At 31.0% G+C, this 21876-nt stretch overlaps 2 protein-coding genes across 2 annotated transcripts; one reads left to right on the forward strand and one right to left on the reverse strand.

Moving 5' to 3' along the window:
- The first annotated feature begins 713 nt into the window (after positions 1-713).
- Positions 714-4971, forward strand: LOC106767148 (protein trichome birefringence-like 12). The gene is made up of 4 exons (XM_014651983.2): positions 714-1320; positions 3093-3230; positions 3567-3816; positions 4338-4971. The coding sequence occupies exons 1-4, from the start codon at positions 794-796 to the stop codon at positions 4617-4619; spliced, it is 1197 nt and encodes a 398-aa protein (XP_014507469.1). The 5' UTR covers positions 714-793; the 3' UTR covers positions 4620-4971.
- Positions 4972-12561: 7590 nt separating this feature from the next.
- Positions 12562-15166, reverse strand: LOC106765505 (glutamyl-tRNA reductase 2, chloroplastic-like). Its single transcript, XM_014650153.2, has 3 exons — positions 14827-15166; positions 14469-14710; positions 12562-14126 (listed from the first exon to the last, which is right to left on the reverse strand). Exons 1-3 carry the CDS (start codon positions 15050-15052, stop codon positions 13002-13004), a joined length of 1593 nt encoding a protein of 530 aa, XP_014505639.1. The 5' UTR covers positions 15053-15166; the 3' UTR covers positions 12562-13001.
- Between the last annotated feature and the right edge of the window lie 6710 nt (positions 15167-21876).

Consider the following 21876-nt stretch of genomic DNA (forward strand, 5'->3'; position numbering starts at 1 on the left):
ACAAAAAGCACCCAACAATAAATTGAAACCCCAAATACTACATATACTCTCACCTTAGACGCAATTGCCCTCAAAGCACTTCACGATACATGTCGAACCACCTCTGATTGACTTGCAACCTCGCAATTCCTACGAACAATGCTCGATTCCAACTACCAATGCCAATTGCACTTAATCCCTCTCCAATTTTGATTCCTTTGTGAATTCTAATTTTGGTTGCCTCTCACAAAATCTATTCCCAAATTAGCATGTAAGAATTAGCATGTAAGAATCCTAATTTTGTGATTCCTAATTTCAATTTTTAGAAATCTATTTCGTTAATTTTTTAATGTATCATATTCTACATACCATGCCCTCCATCTGCCACGTAATTTAATGAATCAAGACCATAATAAAATTAACAAAAAGTTAGACTTGATTAAAAAAAAATTAAGACCATATTAAAAGAATTCAATCATAACAATAATCGAAGTAGTATTAAAATTTAAATTAAAAGATGTATAAAGTATAATAAACTTAAAAATTAAATATATATATATATATATATTTTGTTAATAGAGTTAGCTTATTAACAATTTAAACTTTTACACAGATAAGTAACTAGTTTCCTTCATATAATTAATTTGTATATTTTTGTTTGTGATTTTATTGTTTGTGACATTGTTGGACTCCAAAGCTTTTCTAAACTTCATAAAGACTATATGAAAGATTTAACGAAATTATAAAGAAAATGGTTGAAAAATGTATCCCCAATCTGAGAGGGAGCAGGAATTGGACACAGGCATAGACGAGAATGTCTCCGAAGCTCGCTTCAAATCTCTTGCCATGGCTCATCGTACTAACATTTGCAACCTTCTATTTCTTCTCTACATTCCTCTCTCGCCATACTTTCTCTTCTTCTACAACCTCACAATCACTCGCAATCTCCAAATGCAATCTTTTCACCGGCCACTGGGTCTCGGATCCTGACCGCACCCCTCTCTACGACCAAACATGCCCTTTCCACCGTAACGCCTGGAACTGCCTCCGAAACGAGAGGCAAAATATGAGCTTCATCAACTCCTGGAAGTGGGTGCCCCGGAACTGCCACTTGAATCGGATCGACCCGTTTTGGTTTCTGGGTCGGATGAGGAACAGGAACATTGGGTTTGTTGGGGACTCCCTCAACGAGAATTTCTTGGCTTCTTTTCTTTGCATTCTCAGGGTCGCCGATGAGGGAGCCAAAAAGTGGAAAAAGAAGGGTGCTTGGAGGGGTGCCTATTTTCCCAATTTCAATGTCACCGTCGCTTATCACCGTGCCGTTTTGCTCTCCAGATACCAGTAATATTCTCATTAACCAATTTTTATTGTATTTTTTTTTTTTGGTTCAGATAATTGCAAATAGATATATACTACTTTGTTTTACATGAAGGGGCTATGTAACTCCTTGCCAGATAGTTTGTATGTGCATTTCACCTGAAAAGGTGGTGGCAAGTATGGTGCTTTATTCATGTTTAAAGCTTAATTTTGGATAGATGCTGTACAGAGTTAGCTTAGATCGTTAGAGATTGGTTGACGTACTGAAATTTGGATTGAAATTATATTTGATAGCAACCGGGCATTCTAGGTTGTATCGGATAAGCAAAAGGTTGATACTTATGTGCTGTTGATAGTTGGTATTTGGGTGTGTGCCGGTGGAATAAAGTTTGATAGGTGGTGGTTTGAAGGATGTTGAAACATCAAACTTGTTCTTGATTTAAAAGAGTAGCGTTTGAACTTTAAACTACAGGGTTGGTGATACTCTATCCGGGAGATGTATTTAATGACTAGAAATTCTTGTTGAGTTTGCAACATTGGACTTTTACATAACAATTATAGGAGAAGGAGAAAAAAAAAAATAGACTTTTCCATATGTTAAATTTTGTTTCTATTTAAGTCATGCTGTAGAAGTTCTTCAAAGTTTATTTTTAAATTATGCTTAAACTAGTTTTCTTTCTTCTATTAGTGCGTTTGGAGAATTTTATCCAAACAATTCTCTATCCTACTTGTATGTTGCTGTTGGTTCATAGTTTTAGCTACATTTGTGAATTGGATATTTTCATTTTGTAGTTATTTATCCTACACATACTGCAGCTCGTTTTATGGATTAGAAGAACCTATAGGTGTAGACTATAGCACTGTTTTAAGAATTGTTTATGATGATGCATTAGTACTTTAGAAACACAAATATAAACGCTGCAGCTGAACAATACATCTCAGAAATCTAAACATATATATTTTATCCACTTATTGAAGATATACAACACTCCTGTTAAAGTTTCTGCATTGTATTTGTATTAAAAAAATCACTTTTCTGTGGATCATACTAAATTAGTAATTCCTTTATGCATCCCTACCAAAACATGCATCATACTACAATATATGCATGAATCTGATAAAGATACATGAAAATTCTTACTCTTCACATTTCCTATTTTAGGATTTTAGAAGTAGATATGCTTTTATTTTGACTGTTAAAATATGTTTATGAATATTGCATTGTTTCCTTTTGCTTTGGTTTCAATATCACTAGTGTGTTTAATTTTAATTTTAATTTTAATAGGGCGTGGGCAAGGACAAAAGGGAACTAAGTGTGAGTATATAGGGGCAGCCACCACTCCTAGAAAGTTAAAAAGCCTATAGCCTTTACTGTCAAAATAAAGTTTCGCCCACTTTAATATTTGGCTCTTGGTATCAAGTCCATTTGTCATTAGGTTGGGGCAAAACTTTGCTCCCCTTACATTTTTTTCTGGTTTTAGCTAGGCAATGATGATTAATGGAGTAAATGTTTCCTAAAACTGAACTTTATATAATTTGGGATTGAAGATCCGCATTCTACAAAGTCAACCAACTTGGTTTCCATCTTTTATCTTGTTTGGCTACGCTATTTGCAGTTTCAACTTTCAGCTTATTTCTCTGAAATATTTCATCATTTTGTAATTTTCATCCACTAACTCTATCTTAGTTTTAAGTGGTTCCTGTTTTTTTGAGTTCTGATTGTCTTATTTTACTATGTTGCTTTGATGTCAATTTGAAAATGGAAACCTTATGAGCTCATTACTGATTAAACAAAGGTGGCAGCCAAAACAAACAAAAGGTGGGATGCAAGATGGATCAGAAGGCTTTTATCGAGTTGATGTTGATGTTCCTGCTGATGATTGGGCTAAAATTGCCGGATTCTATGATGTTCTGGTGTTTAATACTGGTCACTGGTAATTCTTGTTTTCTTGAATTCTGTAATTTCCGGATGATGCAATACCCCTTAAATAAAATTGAATTTGACTGCCTATATATGCTCTGTTTAAGAGTTGTTGAATGACTCAACTACTCACTCACAACGCATATACAGGAAGTAAACATGAATGAATTAAATAAGTAATAATATTAATTTGTTAAAAAATTGAAAAGAGCTCAAAGAGGATTTCTTGTGTTGCAACATATTTTTTATGAAACTGGTTTGGGTCTAATTTTTTTTAGCTTGCCTCTGTATTTTTATGAACTGTTCCAATGATTGAATGTACATAGTTACTTGATTTGGTGTTTAATAGGTGGAATAATGACAAATTTCCAGAAGAGAAGCCTCTGGTCTTCTATCAAGCAGGACAAGCAATAGTTCCGCCTCTTGGGATGTTGGATGGACTCAAAGTTGTTCTTGCTAATATGATCACATACATTCAGAAAGAATTTCCTAGAAACACCCTTAAGTTCTGGAGATTACAATCCCCAAGACACTTTTATGGTGGTGACTGGAATCAAAATGGGAGCTGCTTGTTCAACAGGCCCCTTGAGGAGAATGAGGTGTGTATTTCTTAAACTCACCTGTATTTGTTTTGTCTCCTAGGGGAAGTTTCTCTTTTCCTTTTCTTCCTTGCTATGTTAATCACTATTATGTGTTGAAAATCCAAGCATGAGTCTAAGTCTCACATTAAGTAGAAATTAGAAAATGGAACACCATATAATAATGAAGATTCATTAATTCATTGTTTTAAGGTTTTGGGTAGAGAGTGGTGTAAATCTTTTATATAATTGAGTTCAGGTCTCATTGGTAATGTATCTCTCGAGTGAAACTCCTCCTCAGTAAACCTAACATTATGGTCCTCCCAATTTGTTATGGTATAAATTACTGCATTTTAGATCATACTTTTCTGAAATTTCTCCCTTATGTAGCTGGGCAACACGTCTCACAAAAGAACATCCAACTATGGGTGGCATTTGATAAAAGTTTTTATTTTAAACGACTTGAATGCTTCACTTTTTCTGAGGGACCTGTTGAATTATGCTCCATGCCCCATGTGTTTGATATACTAATACCTGGACAGCTTGACTCATGGTTTGAACCCAGGAACAACGGGGTTAACAGGGAAGCAAGACTATTTAATTATGTGATTGAAGAAGCATTACAAGGCACAGACATTCACTTGCTTGACTTAACTCATTTAAGCGAGTTCAGAGCTGATGCTCATCCAGCAATTTGGTTAGGAAGGAAAGATGCAGTGGCAGTATGGGGTCAGGATTGCATGCATTGGTGTCTGCCTGGTGTTCCAGACACATGGGTTGATATATTGTCACAGCTGATCCATGATGGCTTAGAAAAGAGCTGACGGGCCATTGAAAGTGAAGAACTTGTTCCAATGAAATGTTACATAGCATGAACAGAAAACTTTCTCGGTTGTTTTGGGGGCCATGCAGCCAAGTTCTGTGACCAGGATACGAGAATTTTGGGTTGTGCTTGAAATGTGCAAGGCTGATCTTGCTTGGAAGAAAAGCTTCAATGGAGGAAGGAAGAGACTAATTGGTCGGGAATATGCTATACTGAACAGGCCCGATCTAAATGTCATTTATCATAGGCTTCTTAACTTGTTAAAATCTAGCAGTAACTCCTTTCATTCAGATTATTTTATTCATATTATCAGTGATAAAAGAAAAAAAAATTCCTGAATCTTCTGTTCAAAATTTCGATATCTTGTAAGATGTTCCATATTTATGTGAGTGAGAATTTAATACGCAATGAGTGCGAAACCGGTGCATGTTGCACGACGATCAATCAAATTTGAGAAGATGTTAATAAAAAAAATGGGATGATAATAATAATAGTAATAATATATATATATAATGTAACTTTTAAAACAGGAGTTTAAAAAGTGAAGAGTCTTACCAAATACCTTCTATGATAAGATGATAATATAAAAAGAAAATTACTCTTTCAATTATTTAATTACTGATTTTATCAAAAATAAATGTTTGAATACTTTATATTAAAGGACTTTTTTTTATAGAACGTGTTATTAATTTATTTACAATCTATCTTAAATATTTTTAACTTAATTTCAATAAAAATTATTATTAATTCCTCAATCAACGGCGAGAATGACTTAAGAAAGAAAACATTTGGGAAAAATAAGATGCGAGAAGCTTTATTTTTTGTGTTACACTGTTATGTGACAGAAAATCAATTTGTGCGTCAACGAGCACCTATTGACTTTACCATTATACCCTTATGTACTATAACAAACATTAAAGTCAACTACGGTTGTTTACATTATTATTATTATTTTTTTTTAAGTCAACTAAAGTTTAGTCTTGCAAAGAAAGTCAAAATTTTAGGTGCATTTGGCAGTATTTTATATTTAAGATTAAAGGTTTATCTGTAATTTTCATAATAAAAATAATATTAGAAGTTAACACATGATTAAATATGGAAAATTACTTTTAATTATAAAAGTTACTAAAAATTACTTTAAATTTAAATCCAAAAGTGTCTTTAGTGGTTGAAAAAGTTTAAATTTTGGTTTTAATTTTTATTTCTAAAACCAATAATTTTGGGTATGATAAATACATTGGAAATAAAGAATATTGATGGACAATTTTTATTTTTACATAAATATCGTTGATCGATGTTCAAAGCTTGGTTTCATAGTTGACAAAACTTAAGGTTGGTGAATAACATTTTGTTGGCATTGGAAGATGGCTTAGAATACTCAAATTTTGAAATAATATTTAAGATAATGATACTTTGACATCCAATTTCGATAAACTTTTAACATCAGACACATATTGTTCCTCTATTAGTCTATGTGGTAAATGTTTAAAATAATTGAAAATGAGGTGAGATTGAAGGGATGTAGGAGTTTGAAGTGGTGGGCTTAATTTTGCGATTTGAAAAACAAAATATTAGTTTGGGTTGGAGAGAACCCTAGAGAGAAGGAGCAACCAATAGAAGCGTGTCGTGGTGAGCAAATTGTTTGATAGAGTTTTGACCGTTTTAGGAACCAACATTGTTCACCGAAGCACATTTCGTCGTCGTTCCGCAAGGTATCATTATCCTTCATTGTTTGTGCTACTTTTAGTTTATTGGAATGATTTTTAGATTCAAATGTTTTGTCTTTCTCAATGCATCTATGGTAGGTTGATCGTTCTATTTATTCAGATCATACCCTTTTGGAATTTTATTTAACGACTTTTCTCCACTTTGGGATTCAGATTTGTACATTAGGTTAACTCAATTATGAAGGTGGATTTTTGTCTGGAAAATTATGTTTTTTGGACCACTCAAAATACGACACGTGATGGGGTCAAAACTATGTCAAATTTTATTGTCAAAGTATGTTATCCTTAAAATAAACATTTCATTTTATTGAGAACTGAATTCATAAGAACTTACACATCTCATGATTATATTAATTATTTATCCATTAATACTTTCTCAATCTTTTAATATGAATTAAGAAACATTGAGTTCATATAAATTTAGTAAAAAAAACTTTAATTTTTTAATTTTTTATCTTTATGTTCATTTTTAATATAAGTATTTTTATGTTAACTATTCTTAATTACTTATAATTGAAATTGGTATCCCACACGAATTGTTTAAAAGTATGTTCAAACAAGACGGAGAAAGAATGAGTGAATTGTTTTAAAAGATGCTTCTCTTTAACAGATTTTTATTTTATTTTTAAAATTTCTTTATTAAATAAAAAAATTTAATTTGAATAAAAGCAAATAAACAAAGGAGAGAAGGGAAGAGAAAAATTACACACGTAATTTTTATACTAGTTCGAATCAAAAGATCTTACCTCCAATTGTTAACCTTTCCAAAAAAGGGATTACTCTTTCCACTAAAATAAGTAACAATTTACAATAGAAAAATAAGGATTGAGATTCAAAAACACCTATCTTAACAGATAAGAGATGAAAGGCACATTTTTCTGACACATAAAAGGATGAACAACTTGATTCTTCTTTGTAGGTATACTCCATCACTTAGACACACCAAGAAATAACACTTCTACAAGCACCAAGTTCACAAGCTTCCTTTTCACAAGCACTGAGAGTTCCCCTTAGGCACACATCTTTAATACTCTTAGTGAAAAATTCTTTTAAAATTATGTTTAAGTTAATTATTTATAGACTCTTGCATTTGAAAATTAGGTCAGAAAACGAAGAGTTAAATTCGTAATTGCCACTAACAATCGATTAGCATACGTGATAATCGATTATATGCGAACCCCAATTTGTGCTTTTGAGGATAATCGATTATCTAAGTGTGATTATCACATAGGCTTTATGAAAAATAAAACTTTTTTTCTAAGTGTTTTGCTTCTTGGATTCTACCTATTGACTTTTGAACTACTAAATTAATTACAATACACATATTACAAGGCTTTATCAACTAAATTATTAAGTCTTCCAAGTATTTCTTGATACCAAGCACTTCTTTAATTTTTCAACACTTCTCCATGAAACATCATCCTCAAAATCCTTTATTGAAACAACATGTTCATTTTCTTTTTGCTAACATTTTTATCTTTATGTTCATTTTTAATATAAGTATTTTCATGTTAACAATTCTTAATTACTTATAACGATATTATGAAAAATATTTTTTTAAAAAATAAAAAGAATTGACTTTTCAAAAACAAAACTAAAGTGTTAAAAAAACACTCATAGGTTTAAGAAGAAAATAAGGATATTTTAAAAATATAGATAAATTTGTAGAGGAAATTCATACTTGATCTAATTGGTCCTTGAAAACAAGTGCTTTGAATTATAAGTTATAGTTAAAAAAATTTAAGTAAAAGGATTACTAAAAAATTCATGTAAATTCTTTGTAAATATATAATATTTGATACACATAAATATTTTTCTTTATATTTACATAAAAAAGTATAGGCAAATTAATAGATGAATCATTAAAGTACATATTTATATAAAAAAAAATTGTCCATAAATTAAGTAAATAGACAGAAAATTAAAAGTGAAGCCATGACGACTTTAGTATAGAAAAAGTGAAGTCGTCAAGAATTACTACAATTTTAACATATTCTTGGATTTTTTTTCTAAACTTTTTTTATATTTTCTTTCTAGATTGTTAACCTTACTTTTTATGCTTTTGAAAATCAGTAGTGACCATATAATTATTTATGGTAAAGAGCTTTACACGCTGATATGATCAAAGAGTTCAACAAAGTATGTTCTCATTTTGCCTTTTTGAGGTATTTTAGCTCTTCGGGTTGCATGCAGACTATAAGGCTATGTATGTGACTTAAAGATGTGCTTGGTGAATCTTTGTTGTTCTATGATCTTGAAGATATGTATTAGATAGAACTTTAAGGAACATATTTAAGGGTTGTTTAACTAAGGTAAGGAAAACTAATTTTAATCTTTGCATATTTAAATTTCATTATTAGATTTGATTGTTTGGTTTTTTGTGTGTTGGATGGTTGAATTAGTATATTAGTTTAGAGTGATTTGGTTGAATTAGATAAGAAAATGTATGATTGTATGAAATTGTGTTGATTGATGAAATGATTTGATGCTATGAAATTGAGATTTATTTATAGGATATCCTTAGTTTAAATGGATCATTTTTTTTTATCAAATTGATGTTGTTTATGACTTGTTCATAGAAAGAAAAGTTTTATTTGAGCTAAAGATACCACTGATTACATAAATTTGTGTGTTTGTATTATGCATACTCGTTGGACGAGCCAATTGTTCGTCGAGTGAGTAGCAAGTGACAAAAGTGATTCTGGAAGAGTCAAGGGAGGCTTTCTCACTGGACAAGTTGTGTTTTCTTGCTCCAAGTCATCTTGGGAAAATTGTTATTTTCGCTTCGTTAACCATTGGATTGAGTTAAAATTTTAACAGTTGGTCCTAGACATATGATTTCACTTTGATCGTTTGGATATTTAATTTGAGGTTTGTAGTTAGAAAAATCAATAGCGCACAATGTCTCTATTTCTAGATTTCTCTTTAGTGAAAAGCATTACTACTTTGATGTGTTAGCTAGTTGTTAAATACTTATTGTGGTATTGGTTTGATATTGGAATAAAATAGTGTATATTGTGAATGATATATATGTTTTGAATGAAAGGTAAAGCATGCCAATGTGACTAAATAGTTTTATACATATATATGTTGTGGATATTGTATTAGGTATATTTGAATAAACTATGGTTTAAATGTTCAAATACAAAGAATATATGAGTATGAGGGTCTTGTGGATATGCAACATGGTTGTGAAGAAATTGTTGGGAATAAGTGGAGGAATGGAATGAAAAGATGGAAATTATCAAATTATTTGTTGTATGATTTTATGAGGTGTGTATTTCTAAAGAAGAAGTGCAAATCCCTTTTAGTTTAGTGTTATGCATTGACTAGGGGTATGTGATGGTCATAAGTCATCATATACTCTACTAATTTTACAAACTCACAATGTAATATAATGTAGGTGGTGAGAGTTGATAAAGATTCTTATGACAGTATTAGGGGTGGGATCCCTCATATGGCAAAGCCATAAGTGAACTTTTTCAAGATAAATTAAATTAGTTTGTTAGGCTAAGTGGAGTGAGAGCTTTTGCTACAATCCACTAAGAAGTTTTATGATAGGTGCAAGGCTTCTTCTATCCAAGTCAATACATAAACTTGAGTGTTGAGTTTAGAATCATTATATTATGTATAATTGCTTGTTTGGTTGCGAGTTAATAAGGATTTTATTATTATAGAGATTGTAAAATATGCACGTTGAAATTATCATTAGCTTTACCCTTTCTTTATGTGTGTGTTGTGGTTTATCCACCTACAATGACCCTATGTTATGTGAGTAGAGGATAATGTAGGTTAGGTTCCTCAAGTGTAAGATAGCTCAAGAGTGGTAAAGATAAAAATAAGTTACATATGTATATTATCTTTTATTTTTACATATTTCCTTTAAATTTAGAATACATTGTGTTTATGAAAAATTATATTGTAGCCTATGAAGAATATTGTAATACATGTGTTACATATATCAATTTTATAATATAGAAGTAAGGCTTAAATATTATTTTTGTCCTTATTTTCTTCAACTTTGTTTAATATGGAACTTTTTTTTTTCAAATGTTTAATGTAATCTCTATTTTGTTAAATTTTGTTAAATTTGGTCATTTTTTTAACGTTGTCTAAATTGTTAAGTGAAGATGAATAGTATGTGCCATGTGTTAGTTTCTAATTTATTTTTTTTAAATTATTATTATTTGTTTAAATTTTTTCTTAATTTAAAAAAGTTCTTCACGTGTCAAGTTAACATTGTGCCACATGGGAATGTTAGTGTCTTGTGTCAAGTTAGTATTAGTGTCATTTGTCAAGTCAGGATCAGTGTCACGTATTAGTGTTAGTGTCACGTATTAATGTTCAGTCTCAATTTTTGCTAATTTTTTTTCAATTTAGTCTCCATTTTTGTTAATTTTGTTCAATTTAATCGCAATTTTGTTTCTATCTAAATTGAGACCAAATTTAATTTTTATTAAAATTCATATTTTAATTAAATATTTGTTTCATTATTTTTAATTCAACTCTAATCATATTATTGGAATATAATTATTAGATTTATGTTTGATTTTTTTTCTACATGTAAAAGATAGGGTTAGAGTTGGTTTAAAAATAATGAAGAACTTTTCTTCTAATTTTAAAAATAATAAAGGATTTTTCTTCTAATTTTAAAAATAAATTAGAATTTTCCTTCTGATTTTAAAAATAGTGAAGAACTTTCCTTATAATTTAAAAAATAATGAAGATAGAAATAAATTAGAATTTTGATCTAATTTTAAAAATAATGAAGAATTTTACTTATAATTTTAAAAATAATGAAAAACTTTCTTCTAATTTTAAAAATAACAGGGAATTTTTCTTCTAATTTTAAAAGTAATGAAGAATTTTCTTTTTAAAATTTAAAATTGGGACTAAATTGAATAAAATTAATGAAATTTAAGATTAAATTGAATAAAATTAACAAAAATTGGGAGGTGAATTAAATACAAGACACTTACATGTGACACTGACACGTACCATCGATATTGACTTGATATATGACATTAATACTAATTTGACACGTGACACTATCATTGTCATGTGACATAATGTTAACTTGACATATTGACAACTTTTTTAAATTATAAAAAAGTAAAAAAATTAAAAAAAAACAGTCACATAATCTCTTATATTAAAAATTTAGACAATATTACCAAAGATATCAAATTAAAAAAATTTACTAAAATAGAAACTATATTAAAATCGAAAAATATAAATCTCACCTTAAATAAAGTCGAGAAATATATGACAAAAATAGTATTTAAATTTTAATTACCTTAAATTGAAAAATCAATACATTGATGTCGTGTTTTACTATGAAAAAAAAAACTATGCACCGAAAGTAAAGTAATTCTATAGTTTCCTTTATTAGAAAACATAAAGTTAATTTGTCTATATTTATAATAAATATGTCAAGGAAAGCTAAAGTAACTTTATATTGTCATTTATTACGAAACACTTGTAAAGTAAGTTTGTTGATTTTACAATAAATATTTTTAAAGTCAGTTAATGTTAATTTTAATGGTTGATAATGTAAAACAAAAATAAACTGCCTTGTTATTCATGACTATTAAAATCATATTGTAAAGCAATTAACAACTTCTTTTAGCACATTCTTTTGTAAAAATTTGAAAACATTTTAATTACCTTAATATGTCAAATTAGGAGAAATTAGATAAAAAAATTCTGATGAAAAACTAAAAGAAGTTCATTTGTAAAGGAGATATTCTTGTATAAGCATGGGCATACCATATTATTTTTAGGCACGACCAATTAAAAATACATTTTATAGAATAAAACAATTTGTAACAAAATAAAAATGTGATTCTCGATTATATTTTGCCTTTCAAAAAATTTGTAATAACTTATTTAATGTTTTTTTAGTGAAAAATAAAATCTGTCAACCATTAAACATTGGTATCTATAATACATGTCGAATCTCGCGTCCATTAGTTTGAATATATTAAAAAAACACCATAGATTTCATGTGTAACTGGGATTTCCAAAAAAATTATTCATAACGTGCACAACATATGAAAAAGGAAAATTATTGCATTATATGAACAAGTGCGTATGTAGGAAAAGTTCCTACAATGGTCTGAAAAAACACGTGCCTAAGGCATGGACGGCAATCATGTACAGACAAAAATCCCTTTACTTTTTTCTATTGGGAGCACAGGCTCTCTGAACCATGAATGAACTAAAAGAGTTTATTCATTATTAAAGAATACTTACACTCATCCAATTATCATGAAAATCTCCTACAACAGGCATCGATACTGTAGTATCTAACCGTCCTAATTTGTGACAAAAATCATAACTACAACATAAACAGAATAAGAGATCAAAACCAAACTTCAAATAAAGACATTTGAAAATAACATAGCTTAACATTGACGTTATTAAAATTACAAGAATCATCTGTTCTCATGAGGATCATGACTTTACAATTGTCTCTATATCAAGCTCGTTGAGAAAATTATAACAAGATGTATGCAGTTGGAGCATCGATGTCTAATTTCTTGTGTATTATGTTAAAAATAATTGAAAGAATTAGCCTCCAAAGGGCCTCAATCTACTACTGTAGTGTACAAAATGGTGGTGTTGCAGTCCCCAAAGTAAATCAATTGAAGAGTCTACTTCTTAGCCCGTTCCATCTTGTCTCTGATCTTTTCTTCCAACAATGATACTTCTGTGTCAAGATCATACATTCTGTTAATGGCACGCATATTCTCAAGCACTTCACCCTGACTATTATTATTCTTATGATCACACCTCAGGTGCTGCATGGGACCGTGAAGTACCTTATTCATAATTCCCATACTAAGGGCATAAATTGCATCTTTCTGTTCCTTTGAGACATCATTACCCATCTTCGACAAACACTTCTCCATCTCAGAGGCTCTTATCCTCTCAACGTAGGCTCTGAACTTCTTAATGGTAGGAGTAGTTTCCAGAGAGTCTTTCCACGCTTCAAATTTATTCAACTCCTCCATGATAATTTCCCTGGCCTCGGCAGCTTTCTGAAGTCTGTCCTCCTTGTTAGCTGCAACAACTTCCTTCAGATCATCCACATTGTACACAAGTGCAGTCTCCAGATCTGAGACCCCTGCTTCCACATTCCTAGGAATAGATATATCAACAAACAGCCGTCTTCTACCATGACTAGCCAGAGGAAGCTTCTGCACATTCTCTACAGTAAACAACGGGGATTCACATGCCGTGCTGGTGAAGATCACATCAGCTTCAGCAGCACATTCCAGCATTTCTGAAATCGGTCTAAACACTATCTCAACATCCTTCAACTCTCGTTGAATGGCTTTAACTTTCTCTTCACTCCTATTAACAACAACCATCTTTTTGCACCCTTTGGCAGCCAAATGCTTAATCACAAGCTTCCCCATTTTCCCTGACCCAACTACCAACACTCCAGAATCGGCAAAGGAAGAATCTGGAAGCTTCATCTGTGCAAGCTCCACAGCCGCCGAGCTAACAGAAACCGATCCAGATGAAATGTTTGTCTCAGTTCTAACCCGCTTCCCCACGGAGATCGCCTGCTTGAACAAACCACTAATTTTTCTATCAAAACCAGGCACTCCCTGTCCAGCTTTTACAACCTGCTTCACCTGAGCGAGAATTTGACCTTCCCCAAGAACAAGCGAGTCAAGGCCCGCTGCCACTTCAAAGAGATGGTTTGCAGCATCCGCATTATACAGCAAAACTTGGTGCTCACGAAGTTCAGGTATTGAAAGTCCACTTACCTAAACAAAAACACAGACCATGAATTTTCTATCCAAACAAAAATAAGAACACAGGGATAAATCACCTATTTCGTCCCTAACCATTCCCGAAACCAAGAAAATTAATAAAAAAAAAAAAACCCAGAATCACAATCCACCAATCAATATATGAAAACTGTCATTCAAGCAATCATGTTAACATATGTTCCGGAAACAAATGGTAAGTGATTAAGTTTAGTAACTAAAGGACACCACTAGTAGTTTCAAGGATTTGTTTGCACTTTCCGGATTTTCAGATCCATGCAACACAATTAGCCAACAAAACATTCATAACTTTTACGAGTATAGTATAATATAATATACCTTAGACATCCAATCAGTAACTTCCTTAACACCACGGTGCTGAGAGAGAGCAACAACGTAGATCTCCATGCGGTTGCAGGTGCTGAGAACAGCGGCTTCTTCTATGTGGTTCAAAGCGCAAAGCTCCTCAATAACCTGAGGCCAGCGATCCTCTGGGATCGCAAGCTTCTCACGCATCTCAACGGGAGCAGAGTGGATGTTAAGCCCTATGCAAACAATGCAACTCTTTTCCTTCGTATATCCTGACACAAACACAGCAAAACAACCCATCAACTTCATATCCATACCCTATAACAATCATCTATCAAATTTAAATTTTGACAAATTTGCCAATGAAGAACGAATGACGACGACTCACTGTCGGCAGCGGCAGTTTTGAGCAACTCGAGGGGCGAGGGCTTGGAAACGACGACGTTTTGGGGAAGGGAATTGTTATTGTCGGAAAAGAAGGGGCAGGCGGCTTTGACGGAAAAGCGCGCGCGAGTAAAGTGGAGTTGGGAGGGTGGAGGGCGGATGAAGCGGCGGAAGCGGGCGGAGGAGGTGGTGGGAGTGGCGGCGGAGGAGGATCCAGCCAGGGCCGCCATTAGAGTTGGTGAAGGATTGAGATATGAAAAACGAAGAGAATGAGAAAAGGAAGAGAGTGTGTTGAAGAAATAGAGCAATTGATAGGTGCGCGTTGTTTGACCAACCAAAAAGTGAGGTTGTGAGCTTTTATATATATAATGGGATTGGCTTCTCCACGCGCCCTCGCCGACCCATTCTTTAACCACTTAGTTGGACCAAGCTCCAATATCTTTTCTATCTTATTATTATATTATCATTATCTTCTTTCACCAAACAAAATAACTTTTCATTTCCAAAAATAAATATAAATATATTCCCATTTCTTAAATTTTTAAAATACATCACTTCTAATATTTCAAATTATTTAGATATTATTTTATGTAGTTTAAAAGAATAAAAATTAAAATAACTAAAAAAATTAAAAAATTTAGATACCCAAAATTAACAATTCTAGATACCCAAAACGTGTTTTATTTTTTATCTATTTTTTCTGTCTAGGAGATAAACATATTTTATCTTTTGTCTATTTTCTTTTCTATCTTTCTTTTAAAGCATTTTACAGACCTAAAACACACTTAATCTTTTATCTTCTTAAAAAGATAAAAAAAAAAATCTAAGATATAGGTTATGTCTTATGTATTTTTTTAACTTCCGATTAAACAATATACGAAATGTATTTAATCTTTAATCTATTTTTTTCCTGTAAAAAGACATAAAATAAATGAAAATATTGGACGCCTATTTTATCATTTATCTATTGTTTATATCTTTTTTCAAATAATATTAAAAGAATTAAACATTTCACATACCCGAAACATATTTAATCTTTTATATATTATTTATTTATCTTCCTTCTAAATAAAAAAAAATTAAAAACTTTAGATATCCAAAATATATTTCATCGATATTTTTTATTTATTTTCATTTCAAAAGAGATAAAACGATACAGATATTAGAATCCCAAAAATATTTGATCTTTTATTTTTTTATTTTTTTATCTTCCTGCTAAAAGTGATAAAGAAAAATAAAAATAGTAGATCCCTAAGACATATTTTTATCTTTTGTATATTTTTTTGATCTCTTCTTTAAGAATATAAAAATATTAAACGTTTTATATATATAAAAGTTACTTCATCTTTTATTTATTTTTTTTATTATCCTTATAAAAGAGATAAAAAAATTAAAATATTTAGATATTCAACAAAATATTATAGGTTATCTTTCATCTATATGTTTATCTTCCTTTTAGAGGAGTGAAACTATTACAAATATTAGATACCTAAATATATTTGATCTTTTATCTATTCTTTTTACCTTCCTGCCAAAAGAGATTAAAAAATAAAAATATTAGATAACCAAATCCTATTTTATCTTTTATCCATTTTGTTTTATCTTCTTGTAGAGATAAATTATCAATCTTAAATTATCTTATGTATAAGTAAAATAATCACCTTATTATAAGTTGATGAGAACTACTATTTATTTTGATAGTAACTTTAAATAATTATTCATAATTTTCTTATCGTTTAATAGTTTTAATGAGCAACTCATATATAACCATCAAATTAATAAGAAATTAAAGATAAATTAAAAAGTAAGTCTTTTAAAGCTTTTTTAATGCTTTAGTTTCTTTAAGTTAGTTTTAAAACAATAAGTTGATTATTTTTTAAAATTTTTATCTAAAGTTTATAGATAAATTAAGGTTTAAACCCTTTTTTGGTCCCTAAGTTATAAGTTGGTGTTCGGTTTAGTTCTCGCTTTCAAAAATATCAACTTTTGGTCCCTAAGTTATAAAAAGTGTATCATATCAGTCCCAACCGTTAACGGCGTTAAAAAATGTTAACGTTTAAGTGACTGTGCATGTCAGGTGCCCGATTATTGTTGACGTGACAGCCAATGAAAGTAGTATGTGTAAAATAAAATAAATTGTTTATGTTTTTTTAAAATGTGGTTAAATTAAGTTTGGGATAAAAATTAGGGTAGAATGAAATTGGGGCAAAGTGAAATTGGGGATTTTTTTTTCGAGGGTTGGAGAATTGCTTCGTCCTATGATTCTGTGAGATAGAGTTTGCCATCATCCCTGTTTCCATTTTCCCAACATGATTATCCTATCCCACCCATAGCACAACTTCGTTCATCAACCGATACAGGAAGCATGTCATCATCCCTGTTTTCCACTTTTCTATCAATTTATCTCATGCTTCTCAGAACACTTCAAAACAAAGCTCCCTCAACCACATCCACCCAATTCAATGCATATTGTTTAACCAAACTTACCACTGATTGTTTCTCACCATGATTGTTTCTCTATGCCCCAACAAGTTGTTAGGCTTTCCTCGTCCTCGCCGATGAAGGTAGTGGCAGCTACAATTTCCTTACCACCTCTCCCCCTTTTCTCTGCTTTTTTCCGTCGCCCCACAACGAAGCAGTGTATAAATCAAGGGTTGGCGATTTGGGTGATGTTTTTGTGTTGCGCGAAGGAGACGTGCTTGGTAGCGGTGTCGATGGCTACGATGCGGCGAGGCCGTCGCGGTGGCTATTGGAGGTGAGCGATGACAGCAGAGGTGAATCACGAAAGGTGAGGGCATTTCCCTCTCACGCGTAGAGATAAGCTTAGGGAAGGAACCTGACGTCGTAGCTGAGAGCAACTCCGGTGGCGCTTGGTGTCGTCGGTGACGTTGTAGATTGGGTAGAGAGTCCGCGATGGCTAATCTGACTGAGAGTGGTGGCACGTCCTCGTGGATGAAACAAAGCTCAAGGGTTTCGTTTTCTTCGAAGGAGACTCTTAGTCTCAGGAAATGTGTGAGTGAGAAATGAGGGGATTTTGGTAGAAATGAGGGGAAATGGCGCGACAACCTTCTCATTCCTGAAATTTGATGGTAGAGAAGACAATTTTTTTTTTCTCAGTTGCGGTGAAGAGGAGAAAGAAGAGCGAGATGAGAGAGATGAGAGAGAAGAGAGAAAAAGTGTCTTTTTATAAAACATCGTTTTGCCACGTTTCATAACTTCTTTGCCACATCATACAAACATTTAACGTCGTTCTTACCCCGTTAACAGCTAGGACTGATTTGATACATTTTTTATAACTTAGGGACCAAAGGTTTACATTTTTAAAAGCGAGGACTAAACTGAACACTAACTTATAACTTAGGGACCAAAAAAGGGTTTAAACCATAAATTAATTTTCTTCTATAAAAATTATTTTTTATAAGTGCTTATAAAATAATTTTTTGGTCATAATTTCGTCCATATAAACAATAATTTTTTATTTTGATATACAAATCTTATAAATAAGAGTGACAAAATGGATCCATCTGATCGTTTAAGTCCGACTCAATATTGGTTTGTCAAAAACGTGTTTGTCTACCAATTGAAAATGAGATTGAATTTTACAGTCAAGCCTAAACCGCTGTCAAGTTGTTGGGCTGACCTACTTGTTTTTTTTTCTTGTCATAGAAAGTCTAATATCACATGAAAACAACTTGAATTTTTTTTGGGTGTTGCTCCCTCCACCTCCCCGAGTGGTCCTGCACCTCTCCACTCTTTTAATTTATTTCAAAAATATTCTACACCTCCCCATTATTTTCTTTTATTCCAAACATACCCTCACCTCCCCATAATCCTTAAGAATTTTTCTCTTTCTCTCTCTACATTAATGGAGCATTTACATGGCTCATTAATGGAGTATTTACATGACTCAAATTTGAACTTGTGATATATTTTCTTAAATAAGTTTGATTCAATCTTATTTTCGCTGTTAAATATATTTTTTTTTCTCTTCAAATTACTTAATAAATGGTAAAATTTTGTTCTAAATTTCTAGAAAAATGTTTATATATATGTGTGCTTTTTTTGCATATAATATCTATAATTTTTAACATTATATTATGTTTTAACTTACCGACATGTTTGACTCAAATAACTTGAATAAAATATTTAATTTATTAGATAAATAATCTAAAAATATTATTAAATACTTAAAATATATAAAAAAAGTTATTTGTTAAAGATTTAGAATTTATTTAGTTCTTTTGTCATTATAAAGTTAGTATATAATAATAATAATATATCATTATTTACTATTGATATTATTATGTTTATTATTTTGTATTTGCATCTAACTTTTAATTTTATAAAATAGAAATGGTAGAAGTACTGATATTGAAGTTTCCTTTGAATTTTATATTTTGTAATATATCACAAATTCAAATTTGAGTCATGTGAATGCTCCATTAATATAGACAGAGAAAGGGAAAATTTGTGGGTAGGTGTAGGGTATTTTTGGAATAAAAGAAAATAATGGAGAGGTGTAAAATATTTTTGAAATAAATGAAAATAATGGGGAGGTGGAGAAACACTTGGGGAGGTGGAGGGAGCAACACCCCTTTTTTTTACATGAAAATGAGATGATGATGTCAAGCTGATTCTGGGCAGAAAAAGGCTGAAACGGGTTATCGTCTAGGCTGTTTCAAATCTTGGACAACTTATATCATACATTGGCTAAGTTGTATCATACCTTGACCAAATTGTATCAAATTTTGGCTGAGTTGTATCAGAACTTGGCTAAGCTATCAGGTCGTGTTAATATGAAATGTCGCAACGTGGGTTCAATTTTTTTTTAATGAAGTTAGGTTGGCCCGCAAGGATGGCTTGCCAGGTTGTCAGGCTTGACAACAGGTTGGTTTAAGCTCTTGGATAAAAACGTTGTCCTAGTCCACCTTTTATGGTTGGCTAGTTGGACTTAACCCTTCTTTCTTCATCCTTACCTATAAGTTCTATTATTGAGTTATTTAAAAAGTCCACATTTATATATACTAGCCTTCAATATGTAAACTTACAAAATTAATTAGTAAATTTCAATTGGAACTTGAAAAGTTAAGATTTTTCTTACAATATTTTTTGTTTGCTATAATCTCATGATCCTCCAAATTGAGGGCTTTCACATTTCTATTGTGGGACTTTGAAAAAATCTTATTTATTCATATTTTTCATGCTTATATTACACAAACCTTCTAATTTGTATTTTATGCTAGTCATAGTGCATCAGATGTAGAGAAACTTAAAAATCTTATAGAGTATATTAAAACAAGTTAACTAACTTGAAATCAACTATGTGTAATATAAGTCATAATCACAAAAAGGTTTTATAGACCAAATAAAATAAAAAAAGTTATAAGTACACTTTATATGTGTTGGTGAATCAAAATATTTGTATAGACACAAAAAAATATTATAATGTTCATATGAAATATATAAAAGGAAACAAAAAAAAACTTGGTACAAACAAAATTAATAATCTTCATTGTATACATTCAAATTATTTCCTTTTATGTAGAAGAAAAAACTTTAAACATATCTAAAATTTTCATCCTTTCAATCGATCATACAATGCATGATTAAAGGAATTGACCATATATGATTAAATGAAGAATCAAAGTAAAAAAAAGATTGAAGCGACAATCACATTGAAGATCTTGTTTAAATAATTCAAGGTGAAGAAGAATAACACCCTAATTGTTTACACAGTTTCTATTATTCATAAGTTGCTTAGTGTTTTTTCTTGGTGAGTTATAACCTATATAATCCTTCATTCTATGAAGTTAATATAGTGAGATGAAACTGTCATCTTTTCTAGAGTTCTTAATTTGAGGTCTTAATCTTAAGAGAGATTAAGACAAGATAACTAGGAGTAATTTGAATACTCATTTGTAATTATCGAGATTGGATAACAAGAAGTCATTTGTGAAACCTCTTAAGAAGTTATTTTAAGGGAGAATTGGACATAACTTGTGACTTTGAGTACATTTGTGTTTTGGTGTTAACTAGTTTGCTAAATCGTATATAGACCAAAATGTTCCAATAGTTGATATCAAAGTTAACCTTTATGGTTAGTTCTTCATAGAATAAAAGGCCTAATCATGCAAGGCTCTACAAAAAGTGACATACAAACTAACAGCCATCTACCATTGTTCAAATAAGAAGACTATGTCTATTGTAGTAAATACACACAAATGCAACCATTTTTTTTTAATATGAAGTTGTTTTGATATTAATTATATATTTTCATATTATATATATCACATATTTAAGAATATTTGTTACTCTAAGAACAAAATTTTCATCTCCCAAAGGAAATATGTACTTGATCTCCTCAAATAAATAGGAAAGTTGGGATGTAGAACCTCAACAGTTCCTATAGAACAGAATCACAGAATTGGAAGTGAAGAAAGTGCTCTTGTAGATAAGGCCCAATATCAGAGATTGGTGGGAAAATTGATTTATCTATCACACACAAGACCAGACATTAATGGGTGGTCCGATAGCGGCCCGATAGCGGGTGAAATAATATGTCCAACAAACAACAAATATCGCTAGGATAGGCTTTAACCAGGCTCTGATACCAAGTTGAAAATAATACTTATTTTATTATTCTCAATCATCGAAAAATACATTCTCATACCCTTTATTTGTAATAATTTAATTCTCCTGAAAAGGGAAATAGGAAAACTAGAAAAACTAGGAAAACTAGGAAAATAAAATAAAATAATAGATTATATATTTATTTCCTCTAATTAAGAATATTCTAAAGATATTATCTCAAATTACAACAGTTACATTTTTTAATGTTTATGAATCTTATGATTCCTAATACGAAATGATTCACGATTCAAAATATAAGTTGTATGATACATAGTTTGTATCTCAATTCAACTATAACGACTATGTTTACTATAAATTAAGAATGATAGCATTATTGAAATACAACCATGTAAATATGTTGCACATAGTCAATAATAGGACGCCTTTCCCTTATAATGCCAAAATATAAGTTTTATGATACATA

This window comes from Vigna radiata, chromosome 7, assembly GCF_000741045.1.
Source record: "Vigna radiata var. radiata cultivar VC1973A chromosome 7, Vradiata_ver6, whole genome shotgun sequence".
Lineage (NCBI taxonomy): Eukaryota > Viridiplantae > Streptophyta > Magnoliopsida > Fabales > Fabaceae > Vigna > Vigna radiata.

What these genes read in the sequence shown, in the direction of transcription:
- LOC106765505 (XM_014650153.2), bottom strand. Translation starts at nt 15,052, where the DNA reads ATGGCGGCCCTGGCTGGATCCTCCTCCGCCGCCACTCCCACCACCTCC. An exon ending in CAAAACTGCCGCTGCCGACA is followed by an intron (nt 14,711 to 14,826) that starts GTGAGTCGTCGT and finishes TGTTTGTGTCAG; the next exon opens with GATATACGAAGGAAAAGAGT. An exon ending in TTACTGATTGGATGTCTAAG is followed by an intron (nt 14,127 to 14,468) that starts GTATATTATATT and finishes GTTTTTGTTTAG; the next exon opens with GTAAGTGGACTTTCAATACC.
- LOC106767148 (XM_014651983.2), top strand. Translation starts at nt 794, where the DNA reads ATGTCTCCGAAGCTCGCTTCAAATCTCTTGCCATGGCTCATCGTACTA. An exon ending in GTGTTTAATACTGGTCACTG is followed by an intron (nt 3,231 to 3,566) that starts GTAATTCTTGTT and finishes GGTGTTTAATAG; the next exon opens with GTGGAATAATGACAAATTTC. An exon ending in GGCCCCTTGAGGAGAATGAG is followed by an intron (nt 3,817 to 4,337) that starts GTGTGTATTTCT and finishes ATACCTGGACAG; the next exon opens with CTTGACTCATGGTTTGAACC.